Here is a 13,824-nt window from a genome sequence, read left to right on the forward strand (position 1 = left end):
TGTCTGTCTGTCTGCTCTGCTCCGTCTGCCATGGCAGATGCATCACTAGGTCAATGTCTGCTCATGTCAATGGCTGAATTGACGGAGTCTTTCCCCCTCAGAGATTGGAATTATTAGGAATAATAAAACTCTCCTTCCTGCTTCTGTGAACCCCAGCTCTGTGTTCTAAACAGTTGACTGGCTGGAAGATGGCCATTTTGTTCAGTTTGTATAAATTGAGGAAGTAGCTCTTTAGAAAAGTGGCCTGAATGTGGAAATGGTGTATTAAAGAAGGAGATGGCCAGGAAATTACTTGTATTGAGAGCTGCCACAAGTTACAGGAGGAGAAAGCTAGCACTTTATGAAACCCAAATGTATTTTCTGCTGGGGATCGAAAGGGTCAGTTAATAAAGTATTAATATTGGTATAAAGTATTGCTGCAATGTCGACTACAGTAGATAACACATAGTTGACTGTGCTATGCTGCTATGTACTGTCTGTGTATGTCTTATCTATATTGATATGTTTCTTTTTTTATTTTATTTTTTTTCCTGCCCCCCTCAACCATAGAGATTCAGAATATACAAAGAGCGTCATTCTATGACGTCTCTAGCCTTCATGAGGCTCCAGGTGAATGTGGACTGTGCTGTAGGTGTCTGCTTACCAGCGCATTGTGTCCCCTCAGACGACCCCTCTCTGCTTCTAGGCCTGCATGTCCCCTGTCCCTCTCTGTCTAACGTAGAGAGCTGAGGCCTGCACCCTTCAGCAATTCTCCTCTGGGTGGGGGGGGGGGGGGGAAGAAACATGTTTGTTGTTTTCTCTGAGAGAGCAAATCCACTCAGTCATCAAAGCTGCTCCTGAAACATAACAAATCAGTGTGGTTTGGGTTTTGTGTAGATAAATACATGTTGCAGTAACCGAAACAAACCAAACACCAAAACATCAGCAGTTCACAACTCCGACATGAACTTGCATCTGTTGATGTCTGAAGACATCTGACTGCTACCGCCCTGACCACCCTCACTTTGAGGTGGCCTCCTGATGTGGGCCTGTTCTGTCTATGCACACATGTACGTGCACGGCTGCCTGTTTACACCAAAATGTCAGACGGCATTCTGTGCCAGCAGCAGAGGAGAGACCACTTAGAGTGAGGGGAGAAGGAATTCCATAGTGTGTCGCGCTCGGAGCGGAACAATAAGCGGCTTGTTCCATCGGAATCCAAATGACCCCCAGACCCTTCCGTCAGCACCAGTACACCAAAATCGTCTCCACAGGGCCAAGGGAGGTCAGCCAGTAAACCGTTAAACCAACTCTTTTATCTGCTTTTATTCATCAGAGAAAAACACAAGGCACACCAGATGGCCAATCCTGGAGAGGTTTAACTTGATGGAATGATCTATGGCAATAATGTACTGACAGTAGTGTCCTCATGTATTTTTATATTTTGTTCGCTAATTACCTACTAGTTTGCTAGTTTTTTTTTTTTTTTTCATCAAAAGATGTACGAAGCCAGACTGCCAACTCCAAACCGTGACAGGCAAGCAGTTTCTAGCGAACTTGACCTATTCATTGGAGAAGGACGTGGAAGACGACTGTTCCGAATTCCTGCTCCCTAAATTTAGAACAGTTATCTTTTTAGTTCACTGGGACTTGCCCGTCTAGAATCCGGGTCATCGTTGCAATCTACGTTATGAATGCAGTCTCAAGTCTTTGCAGTCTGGAGTTAATTCTCAATCTTAATTTTGTCCAGTGACGCACGGAGACACATTTTAATATGTGAAAAATATATATATTTATGTATTTTTTATGTTCTCTCTAGAACACCCTTTCTTCTATAAAGGGCTAAAAGGGATATAACTTTTATCCAAAAATTGCTTAATGAAATTCACTTTCCATGTTAGTCCCTCTTAAATTTCACATCCTTGCCCTTGCTAGTACTGTATAGTCCAACACACACTGATTAACTCACAGTTTGACTGAATACTTGACATCTTGTAGCATTCAGCCAATGTCTGTCTGTTAAATCCATCCAGTGACGCGCTCACTGTCCCATCTGTCAAATCACTTTAAAATGAATATAAACACAGTAAGCCAGCTGTGACCAAAACTACAGAAAACTGCTTTGCGCTCTCGATTATATCATTTCCTGGGATTCTTTTGTACAGTGTTACAGTACAATTCTATCTATGTACATGGTTCTCAGGAAAATCTTCTACAGTCCAATATGGCCTCTAGGTTTTGAGGCTGAATTGAATTGGAGCAGCAGTAATAATGTGATAATGAACAGTTGTCACAATCACAGATTGAATCAGATTCATATGGCAAGATTTGCTGAAAGGAAAAATAAACAAAGAGTGTTTAATTGTTTTCCTTAATACAGTAGAAGAATCAGAACAGTGCAAATCAATGGTAGTGTCCATAGTCTGTGGTTGATATTTTAATTAGTTTTATTGGCCCTTGAAGAACCCCTTAAATTATCTGCAGATTTGTATTTCGTCTGTAAATCAAAATGGGGCACCTCCCTAGTCTATTTCTAATGGTGGATTGAAGTATCACTCAAAATCATTGCTTCAACATGCTTTGGCAAGCTTGATGACTGGAGTTTCCAGTTCATATACTCCATAAGCTTACCTAGCTTTACGCTGGATTTTTAAAAATCTAGTCCATACCCAGGTCGTGTTCCATCCTCAAGCCCCTTCTTGGTTTGTCTGCCATTTCATCTGTGAATGCCCTTAACAACTGTTATCGGATCACCACAACTGGTTTGCTCATTATAAAGCAGGACGGGGAAAGATTTGATAACAGCAGATCCCAGATCATTTGTTAAGGGCAGAATTAGTCATGTCCAGTAGGAATTGCATCCCAGATTCCATCCTCCCATCCAAACCTGGCCCCACTGGCTTCCGTAGCCTGCCACTGTCAAACACTCTGAGGGAAAACAAAGCCATCAAGTGCAGATCCAGGAATAGATTTTTCCTTATATAGCGTTTTAACTTCTTACTATGAGGGCCCATAAGGCACAACTTGCCCTAGATCTGCACTGAAAGGCAATCTCAGCATGAATGACCTGGTGCCATCATTTCTAACGGCTTCTCTCTCTCCATCCTCCTTTCTTCTCTTGGTTTACCGGTGTAGTGGACCGTATTGTGGGTCTTGACCAGGTGGCTGGCATGAACGAGACGGCGTTTGGCGCTACGTATAAGACCAAGAAGGGCATGTTCCGCACTGTGGGCCAGCTCTATAAGGAGTCCCTCACCAAACTGATGGCCACACTCAGGAACACAAACCCCAACTTTGTCCGATGTATCATTCCCAACCACGAGAAGAGAGTAAATGCACAAAACACACATTCTTTTTTTTTTAATGATAGATGTTTATGAATTTGATATCACTTATCCAGCTTCTTTCATCTTCCAAAATCCCACTTGCTGTTAGGCGGGAAAACTTGACCCTCACCTGGTCTTGGATCAGTTGAGGTGCAACGGTGTCTTGGAGGGCATCCGCATTTGCAGACAGGGTTTCCCCAATCGCATTGTCTTCCAGGAGTTCAGACAGAGGTACACGCACATAACACCTTGAGCTTCTAGAGAATAATAATATGGAGTCGCTGAAACTATTCAGAAAGCGTGACTTTTTTTCTCTCACATGTATACAGGTATGAGATCCTGACACCCAATGCAATTCCCAAGGGCTTCATGGATGGAAAACAGGCTTGTGAGAGAATGGTAAAGCATCTTTTTGTTCTTCCTGAACAGAAAAGTACATTCGGTACAGACAGTATTACAACTTGCCATATAATACCCACTACAGTATTGTATGTGGAGACTGGTATTTGAGAAAGCTCTGTCTAATTCTCTTGGACTCCTTCCTGACTTTATTTCACCAATCCATAGATCCGAGCCTTGGAGCTGGACCCCAACCTGTACCGGATCGGTCAGAGCAAGATCTTCTTCAGAACCGGAGTTCTGGCCCATCTGGAGGAGGAGAGGGATTTGAAGATCACCGACATCATCATCTACTTCCAGGCTGTGTGCAGAGGATATATTGCCCGCAAGTGAGTTATGGCCCTTTCACACTAGCTGTGATAACATTGATAACATAAAGAAACAGCTCATTTCAGGAAACCACATGATTCATTTGTGCTTCATTTAGGTTTGGGTCTAAGGGTCCATGTGCCCTATACAATTTATCTCTAGACCTTAACAGTAGCATTTTAAATTAACTTTGCCATCTGCAAGTCCATAATCATGGATTAATCTTTGTAATGAATTGCAATTGTCTTAAATTAAATGGATTTGCTTCCTAGTTCAGGTCTGTATCTGTTGTACAATAGACACTGGGAAATGTTTTTGTGTGGCAGTTTTACCTAACATTTCTGTTGATCTTCGTCTCCTAGGGCCTTTGCCAAAAAGCAACAGCAACTCAGCGCCCTGAAGGTTCTTCAGAGGAACTGTGCTGCATACCTGAAGTTGCGCCACTGGCAATGGTGGAGACTCTTTACCAAGGTGGGCTCATTGTGTGTGCGTGTGTGTGCGTGTGTGCGTGTGTGCGTGTGTGTGTGTGTGTGAGTGTGTGTGTGTGTGTGATCGAAAGTAACCCATGTCCCCTGTGCATTGCAGGTGAAGCCGCTGCTACAAGTCACCAGACAGGAGGAGGAGATGCAGGCCAAAGACGAGGAGCTGGTCAAGGTCAAGGAGCGCCAGAGCAAAGTGGAGAGTGAGCTGGTGGAGATGGAGAGGAAGCACCAGCAGGTCAGAGCCGCATCGCGGAGCCCCGTGCAGCATCCCGCAGATGCTCTACTAGAGAACAGTTCTGTAGCAGATGACACCTGTTGATGTAGCACGTAGTGAAGATCTAAATCCTGATAATGTGAAAATGTTTTGGTGTCCTCAGCTTCTGGAGGAGAAGAACATCCTGGCGGAGCAGCTGCAGGCCGAGACGGAGCTGTTTGCGGAGGCCGAGGAGATCCGCGCCCGCCTCGTCGCCAAGAAGCAGGAGCTGGAGGAGATCCTGCACGATCTGGAGTCGCGGGTGGAGGAGGAGGAAGAGCGCAACCAGGCCCTCACAAACGAGAAGAAGAAGATGCAGTCTCACATCCAGGTCTGGCACAGGATCCTGCTGTTGAACTGTAGATCAGCACACTGAATAGGGGAGAGGTACCAGAGCCTGACGTGTGTGTGTGTGTGTGTGTGTGTGTGTGTGTGTGTGTGTGTGTGTGTGTGTGTGTGTGTGTGTGTGTGTGTGTGTGTACGCGGTAGGACCTGGAGGAGCAGTTGGATGAGGAGGAAGCGGCCAGGCAGAAGCTGCAGCTGGAGAAGGTGACCGCTGAGGCCAAGATCAAAAAGATGGAGGAGGACATTCTGCTGCTGGAGGACCAGAATTCCAAGTTCCTCAAGGTGAGGTCATTGTTGCTGACATTACAGCATCTGTAATTTGGCGCCTTGTCACGAGACATGTTCCACTTAAAAGTCCTTTCTCTCTCCTCGTGTTTGCACAGGAGAAGAAACTGCTGGAGGATCGTGTGAGTGAGATGACCTCCCAGCTGGCTGAGGAAGAGGAGAAGGCCAAGACCCTCGGCAAGGTGAAGAACAAGCAGGAGATGATGATGGTGGACCTGGAAGGTGAGCCTCAGAGTCCAGAAGTGTGGCCATGTGAAGAACCTGGAAAGGGATGCAGGAGACCCCAGGAGAGAGGTTCTGAGTGAGATGTTCTAACTGTGTCCCACAGAGCGGCTGAAGAAGGAGGAGAAGACCAGGCAGGAGCTGGAGAAGGCCAAGCGGAAGCTGGACAGTGAGACCACAGACCTGCAGGATCAGATTGCCGAGCTGCAGGCTCAAATCGAGGAGCTCAAGATCCAGCTGGCCAAGAAGGAGGAGGAGCTGCAGGCTGCACTGGCTAGGTGAGCCCCTCACTGCACCACCACCGGACGCGAGACCATCCGCAGCACTACCACTTCTACTGCTGACCGGCACCTGGGTGGTCAAACATTAACCTCCCTACACCCTGGAAATAGTATTTTTATTGCCACAGTTAAATGTTACGTCTTTTTCCAATAATCACCAAAAATACAAATTTAATGAAGCATAGGCTTGGATATTGTGTAATAGTTTAATTTATAGAAAAAAATATTGGCTAATTATAATTATAAAGAAATACAATCGATTGGGAAGAATGAACTATAATTACAAATGTAAGCCTTCCAGTGGTTTAGCAGCCAGTTGTTGTTTGTGAGTGCTTGGTTGTTGTTTACCTAGAGGACTTAGCCCAGAGGAATGTGGATGGAATGCAGGCAGGCCTCCAGTCAGCCTTCATGAGCAGCAACAACTGGGATCCAATCTCATTATGGTTTTACAATTGAACTTCATCCGAGAAAACAAACACAATCTCACATTCTGTCGGTCTCTTGGGTGATGTGTGTAATACTGCCACCTAGTGGTCCCAGTGGTTCTACCCTTTTCGAATAAGGGCTGATTCATAGGCTAAGCGAGCTACGCGAACGCATCGAGAAGTGGGGTTAGACGCGCCATCCATGTAGCTTGTGTAGACTACGAGAGGGCTCTTCAATACTTGTGTGAGCCTTGTGTTGTCAGATGTGTCTGCATGGCTTGTGTGACTATGAACCGGCCCTAAGGAAGTGTTCCCTCTAGCTGTGTTAGACAGTGCAACCCTTTGGACCACTGACTATTTAGCAATGCTTGATATTTATTTACATACTTAAGTCATGCGAGAGATAGGGTGTTTAAAAAATACCATATAATGGTTGAATATGAAAGGCAGCGAGGACAAGGTTAGTGAGTAATGTGATCTGAGATGATGCAAGTAAGTAAGTATTATCTTAACATTAGTGTATCATGGCTGTATATCCTTCACGTGTGCATCAGTATTCCACATAATGTGTTTGTGTGTGTGCGTGCGTGCGTGCTTGTGTGTGTGTGTGTGTGATGCAGGAGCGACGAGGAGCTGGCCCACAAGAACAACGCGCTGAAGCAGGTGCGGGAGCTGCAGGCTCAGCTGGCCGAGCTGCAGGAGGACCTGGAGTCTGAGCGCGTGTCCCGCAACAAGGCCGAGAAACACAAGAGGGACCTGAGCGAGGAGCTGGAGGCCCTCAAGACTGAGCTGGAGGACACGCTGGACACCACCGCTGCTCAGCAGGAACTCAGGTAACATACACACACACACACACACACGGACAGACTTTATAGGAACAGATAATCAGACACACACGCAGGCTGTGTAATCACAGAGAATAATCACAGTTTTCTCCCACTGGAATTAGCAGCAGTTTAGACTTCTTAGTTTCTTTTTACATTTTTTACATTTTTTATTATTATTATTTAAGCAGTTGCTAAAGACGTGCTGTGTGCCGCATGTATGTAGTTTGTAAAGAGTTGGCGTCTCTGCACAGGACCAAGCGTGAGCAGGAGGTAGCGGAGCTGAAGAAGGCCATCGATGAGGAGGCCAAGAACCACGAGGCCCAGATCCAGGAGATGAGGCTGAGGCACGGCACGGCCCTGGAGGAGCTCTCTGAGCAGCTGGAGCAGGCCAAGCGGGTGAGTGGCCTCTCCACACACAGCTGCCCTCACACTGACCTGCTAGAACCCCTAAGACGTTAAGACCTGTAGAAATGAGCTATAACCTGATCCATGTTATAAAACATCACTGCATGAGGGCATGGAGGGCATTTGTGTGAGCACTCAGACATCTTCTGATCTTCTGAAGTCATGTAATGTACTGATTTGTGAGCACTCAGACATCTTCTGAAGTAATGTAATGTACTGATTTGTGAGCACGCAGACATCTTCTGAAGTAATGTACAGGGTTCCCGGGTCATGGAATTTCTGGAATATCATGTAAGTTTGGAAAGTCTATTCCAGACATGGAAAGTCAGGGAATTTTATCATTTCGGGGGCAAAGTCATGGAATATCATGGAATTTTGTAGCAGTTCAAAATTTACTTGCCAAAATACATTAATACAAATATATTTTCACTCAGAATTGGTGTATATCTGATTATTAGCTTTACTGCTTGCTTGAGTAGTTGTGGTTAGTCTAACTTTGGTTATTCAGTGCCCCTTTATTCATCTCCCACTCTAAAAAAGTAAAAGATTCTTGAACGCTACGCGACTGTTCTGAAATCTTTGGTCGGTATGTTGTACCATTTATTATATAGAAGGTCATGGAAATTCAGATTTTTGTCAGGGAAAAGTCATGGAATTTTACATTTGTCTTAGAGTGGGAACCCTGAATGTACTGGTTTGTGTGAGCACTCAGACATCTTCTGAAGTCATGTACTGGTTTGTGTGAGCACTCAGACATCTTCTGAAGTCATGTACTGGTTTGTGTGAGCACTCAGACATCTTCTGAAGTCATGTACTGGTTTGTGTGAGCACTCAGACATCTTCTGAAGTCATGTACTGGTTTGTTGTAGGTGTAGCATATTCCCAAGCAAGCAGGAGGGTCACATTTAGAATTGAATAACTGTTCTGATATTGGAAGGGTCAGTGTCATGACCCCCCGCAGCGTCTCCTACCTGTTGAGCAGACCCTGCTGATGTACCCCTGCTGATGTGCTCTGGTGTGGTTCTCTCCTGCTCAGTTCAAGGCCAACCTGGAGAAGAACAAGCAGACGCTGGAGACGGACAACAGGGAGCTGGCCACCGAGCTGAAGGGGCTGCAGCAGGTCAAGGCCGAGTCGGAGCACAAGAGGAAGAAGCTGGAGTCACAGCTGCAGGAGGTCATGGGCCGCGCCACCGAGGGCGAGAGGGTCAAGACCGAGCTGGCCGACCGCTCCCACAAGCTACAGGTCAGTCGCTGGGGAGCAGGGTGGAGAAATTGGGCCCATCAGGACTCTTTAGCTGGACCTACACTGTGTTTGACCATAAGGGGGGGATTGATTAATGGGAGGGAATAAGTAAGTGTACTGTATCTTTTGAGTGGCTGCTGATGGAGCCTTGCATGTTTGTGTGGCTTGTAGGTGGAATTGGACAACGTCTCCACATTGCTGGAGGATGCAGAGAAGAAGGGAATCAAACTGGCCAAGGATGCTGCCAGCATGGAGAGCCAGCTGCAGGACACCCAGGTGACCCTTCAGAGAGAACTCTGCCTCGTACACATACTGTAGAAATCTCTGTTGTCGAGATGTCTACCTCTTACATAGCTACAAATATTGTGTGTGTGTGTGTGTTTGTGTGTGTGTGTGTGTGTGTGTGTGTGTGTGTTGTGTGTGTGTGTGTTTGTGTGTTTGTGTGTGTGTGTGTGTGTGTGTGTGTGTGTAGGAGCTGCTCCAGGAGGAGACGCGTCAGAAACTGAATCTGAGCAGCCGCATCCGGCAGCTGGAGGAGGAGAAGAACACCCTGCTGGAGCAGCAGGAGGAGGAGGAGGAGGCGCGCAAGAACCTGGAGAAACAGCTGGCCACCCTGCAGTCCCAGGTACACAAACACACACACACACACACAAATACACACACACACACACACACAGATACACAAACACACACACACACACACAAACACACACACACACAAACACACACATACACACACACACACATTAACCACCCTCCGAATACCAAAGAGAGTGGAGTTTGAAGAAGCTCCAGACTGTGCCTGTGATGTACAGTACAGTCTCCTCTTTAAGTGACGCAGGAGACTGACCGGTAGAGTCTTTTCCTTAAGTGACGCAGGAGACTGACCGGTAGAGTCTCCTTAACGATATGAGTGACGCAGGAGACTGACCGGTAGAGTCTCCTTAACGATATGAGTGACGCAGGAGACTGACCGGTAGAGTCTCCTTAACGATATGAGTGACGCAGGAGACTGACCGGTAGTCTTCTCCTTAACGATATGAGTGACGCAGGAGACTGACCGGTAGTCTTCTCTCCTCAGCTGGTGGAGTCCAGGAAGAGGCTGGAGGATGACGTGGGCACCATGGAGTGTCTGGAGGAGGTGAAGCGCAAGCTGCTGAAGGACATGGAGTGCACCACGCAGAGGCTGGAGGAGAAGGCCATGGCCTTCGACAAGATGGAGAAGACCAAGAACCGGCTGCAGCAGGAGCTGGATGACCTGATGGTGGACCTGGACCACCAGAGGCAGATCGTCTCCAACCTGGAGAAGAAGCAGAAGAAGTTCGACCAGGTATAGTCCACAAGTAGAAGCACTTAGCCATTGGGTGTTACACACACACATGACCTAAAGATGGAGTGCCTTAGTTTTTTGTTCTGGGTGTCACCAGCAACTCCCTGGAATTTGGTTTCTGAAGTTCATGACATGTTCTAGACAAATTTGACTAGTGCTTGGGCAGGTTCATGAAACTATAGCCACAGAAGAACTTCTCTCATTAGGACCCTGTAGGTTTAGACTCAGTAGACATTTATAAAGGACATAAGACAAACAAAAAGAACTTTCCACTGTTTCTTCAGGAACCCGTGTGTGTGTGTGTCATTTGTGTGTGTTGTAGCTGCTGGCTGAGGAGAAGACCATCTCGGCCCGCTACGCGGACGAGCGAGACCGTGCGGAGGCCGAGGCCCGGGAGAAGGACACCAAAGCTCTGTCCATGGCCCGCGCGCTGGAGGAGGCCCTGGAGGCCAAGGAGGAGTTTGAGCGGCTCAACAAGCAGCTGCGCACCGAGATGGAGGACCTGATCAGCTCCAAGGACGACGTGGGCAAGAACGTGAGTCTCACGCGCGACCAACAGCAGAGCAGGAGCGCGAGCACGTAGATGTGTGTCTGTGGGTCTGACGTGTGTTTGGACTGTCTGACTGGCACATAGCAGAACAGGCCATCTTTTCTGTGCATGACAATCCAGTCCTCATTAACTTCTAATAACAATATTATCTAGCGCTCTTATACCACTCCCGGGCACTCGCTGTAAAATCCTGAGCTAAACAAAACACTGAAGTGTAAGATGTACCGAGTGTGAGATGTAGCGAGTGTGAGATGTACCGAGTGTGAGATGTAGCGAGTGTGAGATGTAGCGAGTGTGAGATGTAGCGAGTGTACCGAGTGTGAGATGTACCGAGTGTGAGATGTAGCGAGTGTGAGATGTAGCGAGTGTACCGAGTGTGAGATGTAGCGAGTGTGAGATGTAGCGAGTGTAAGATGTAGCGAGTGTGAGATGTAGCGAGTGTAAGATGTAGCGAGTGTAAGATGTAGCGAGTGTGAGATGTACCGAGTGTGAGATGAGATGTACCGAGGGAGGTCTTCTGTTTGTTGGACTCACGGTGTCCGGCGCTGCCCTGACCGGTGCAGGTCCACGAGCTGGAGAAGTCCAAGCGGACGCTGGAGCAGCAGGTGGAGGAGATGCGCACGCAGCTGGAGGAGCTGGAGGACGAGCTGCAGGCCACCGAGGATGCCAAGCTCAGGCTGGAGGTCAACATGCAGGCCATGAAGGCCCAGTTTGACCGGGACCTGCAGGCCAAAGACGAGCAGGGCGAGGAGAAGAGGAGGCAGCTGGTCAAACAGGTGAGGGCTGCTCATCAGTCTACACGCAGCTTGTAAAAGTTGTAATCATAGTTAATCATGTAACTCCATAGAAATGAATACTTTAAATACACTTTGTAGAAGGTTGTGGAAAGGTTTTGGAATGTTGGTATTGCTAAAGTGAGGAACCAGCCAATTTCACTCTGTTGGTTGATGTCCTACTCTTACACTGAGGGCCATGCATACGCTGACTGTTAAGTGTCAGTGTTAAGTGTCCATCTAGCGGTGTTTGCTGTTCCAAATCCAAGGTGCCTCATCCACTACTACTGTTCTTGTGCAGGAGCTGTTGAGCTATCTTGGTCAAACTAAACCAGGATATAACCCTTAATGACCTGATTTTTCTGACTCACTTTTTTAAAACGGTCACCTCATTTCTTAAGGTCGTTCAACAGTGTCATTAAAAAAACGTTGAATATTCACTATGTGTTATGCTAAATGGGGGTGTGAGAGTTAGTTTCACAAACACTAAACACCGTTAGCATGGGCAGTGTGTGCCAGTGTGTCCTCCCGGTGTGCAGCGAGCCCCTTCCTCACCACCTCCTCCCCTCGTCCTCCTCAGGTGCGGGAGATGGAGGCGGAGCTGGAGGACGAGCGCAAGCAGCGCGCCCTGGCCGTGGCCGCCAAGAAGAAGCTGGAGATGGACCTCAAGGACCTGGAGGCTCAGATAGAGGCGGCCAACAAGGGCCGCGACGAGGCCATCAAGCAGCTACGCAAACTCCAGGTACGCAGAATAGAATGCAGCTACGCAAACTCCAGGTACGCAGAATAGAATGCAGCTATGCAAACTCCAGGTACGCAGAATAGAATGCAGCTACGCAAACTCCAGGTACGCAGAATAGAATGCAGCTACGCAAACTCCAGGTACGCAGAATAGAATGCAGCTATGCAAACTCCAGGTACGCAGAATAGAATGCAGCTACGCAAACTCCAGGTACGCAGAATAGAATGCAGCTATGCAAACTCCAGGTACGCAGAATAGAATGCAGCTACGCAAACTCAGGTATGCAGAATAGAATGCAGCTACGGAGATGGCCATTTTTGTGTCTGCTCTGGATCCCCTCTGGATAGAATGCGAATCACGAGATGGACACCTTCAATAGAATTTAATTTTTAAATATAAGAAATACATTGAAGACTATTCATAGTTCTATTGAGTACCAACAGACACAGCACATTAATATACAGTACATGAGCACTGTTCTCAGTAAGCTAGCATGCTGTGCATTTCTGAGATCCGTTCTGTGCCCCTGGTCCAGGCCCAGATGAAGGACTACCAGAGGGAGCTGGAGGAGGCCCGCGCGTCCCGAGACGAGATCTTCGCCCAGTCCAAGGAGAACGAGAAGAAGCTCAAGAGCCTGGAGGCCGAGATTCTGCAGCTTCAGGAGGTGAGAGGCCAGGCTGAGTGGGAGGCACGGTCGCTTAGCAACAGTAGGAAACACAAACAACACTTAAAAAGTTTCAAAGTGGACTTGTCAGTAACACAAACAAGAATAAAAGCCAGATTCTTTTTCCCCTTGAGGAGATTCAGCAGATACATTTCAGTACACATAATTTCATGACCGTTAAAAAGAAACTGGCATATCAACTAGGAACATGACCACATCATGGAGGGAGAGACAGCCAAGCACTTCAGGCTGAGCAGTGGTGCTTTTCCAACAAGCAAGTTAGCAGATCGGACCCCTTTGTGGCCAGTCTAATGCGTATTCAATTCTAATGTTTTTGTTGTGTGGGATGTTTTTATATTTTATTTGACTGTTTAGGAGGCCCATAAAAATGTTTTATTTTGAATCAAACTCTGTACAGGGAGATTTAATACATCACTTTAATAATGCAAATTGTAATCATGAAAAAAACTCTAAATACATTATAAACTGTAGATACATTTCTGATGCCACATGCACCTATTTTTGTCAAACTGATTCACCATGTGGACTGTGAGCCTTCCGATGCTGCATACGGCAAACACTAGAGGGTGCCCTTGGACACTGGCGTGTGTCCTGCCATGATGTGACCTTTATGACCCTGTGTGCAGGACCTGGCGGCGTCTGAGAGGGCTCGCCGGCACGCGGAGCAAGAGAGAGACGAGCTGGCCGACGAGATCTCCAACAGCGCCTCTGGCAAGTGAGTGGCCAGCTACCTCACGCACAACATGACATCCCAGCACTGCCTGGGTTGGCCTTTGTGCTAAAGCTTTGTGTGTGTGTGTGTGTGTGTGTGTGTGTGTGTGTCAGGTCCGCCTTGCTGGATGAGAAGCGAAGGCTGGAGGCTCGCATCGCCCAGCTGGAGGAGGAGCTGGAGGAGGAACAGAGCAGTATGGAGCTGCTCAACGATCGCTTCCGCAAGACCACCATGCAGGTAGGCTAAGGCCC

The 13,824-nt window shown here is 47.4% G+C and overlaps 1 protein-coding gene across 1 annotated transcript in view; it reads left to right on the plus strand.

Moving 5' to 3' along the window:
• The window catches only part of myh10 (myosin, heavy chain 10, non-muscle), a 56,509-nt gene that overhangs the window by 39,686 nt on the left and 2,999 nt on the right, over positions 1 to 13,824 (plus strand). The window contains exons 18-39 of the mRNA XM_076294369.1: positions 3,115 to 3,308; positions 3,415 to 3,536; positions 3,635 to 3,704; positions 3,873 to 4,033; positions 4,376 to 4,484; positions 4,599 to 4,730; positions 4,873 to 5,079; positions 5,238 to 5,375; positions 5,477 to 5,600; positions 5,707 to 5,878; positions 6,927 to 7,139; positions 7,385 to 7,529; positions 8,575 to 8,781; positions 8,953 to 9,057; positions 9,254 to 9,406; positions 9,863 to 10,111; positions 10,434 to 10,646; positions 11,225 to 11,437; positions 12,015 to 12,176; positions 12,712 to 12,840; positions 13,488 to 13,576; positions 13,687 to 13,810. Of these exons, the coding sequence (XP_076150484.1) occupies positions 3,115 to 3,308; positions 3,415 to 3,536; positions 3,635 to 3,704; positions 3,873 to 4,033; positions 4,376 to 4,484; positions 4,599 to 4,730; positions 4,873 to 5,079; positions 5,238 to 5,375; positions 5,477 to 5,600; positions 5,707 to 5,878; positions 6,927 to 7,139; positions 7,385 to 7,529; positions 8,575 to 8,781; positions 8,953 to 9,057; positions 9,254 to 9,406; positions 9,863 to 10,111; positions 10,434 to 10,646; positions 11,225 to 11,437; positions 12,015 to 12,176; positions 12,712 to 12,840; positions 13,488 to 13,576; positions 13,687 to 13,810 (3,431 nt within the window). The remainder of the gene's footprint in view (positions 1 to 3,114; positions 3,309 to 3,414; positions 3,537 to 3,634; positions 3,705 to 3,872; positions 4,034 to 4,375; positions 4,485 to 4,598; positions 4,731 to 4,872; positions 5,080 to 5,237; positions 5,376 to 5,476; positions 5,601 to 5,706; positions 5,879 to 6,926; positions 7,140 to 7,384; positions 7,530 to 8,574; positions 8,782 to 8,952; positions 9,058 to 9,253; positions 9,407 to 9,862; positions 10,112 to 10,433; positions 10,647 to 11,224; positions 11,438 to 12,014; positions 12,177 to 12,711; positions 12,841 to 13,487; positions 13,577 to 13,686; positions 13,811 to 13,824) is intronic.

This window comes from Alosa pseudoharengus, unplaced genomic scaffold (assembly GCF_046254945.1).
Source record: "Alosa pseudoharengus isolate Yale_2024_CS ecotype anadromous, Long Island Sound unplaced genomic scaffold, YU_APseudo_1.1 YU_APseudo_1.1_scf_1, whole genome shotgun sequence".
Taxonomy (NCBI): domain Eukaryota; kingdom Metazoa; phylum Chordata; class Actinopteri; order Clupeiformes; family Clupeidae; genus Alosa; species Alosa pseudoharengus.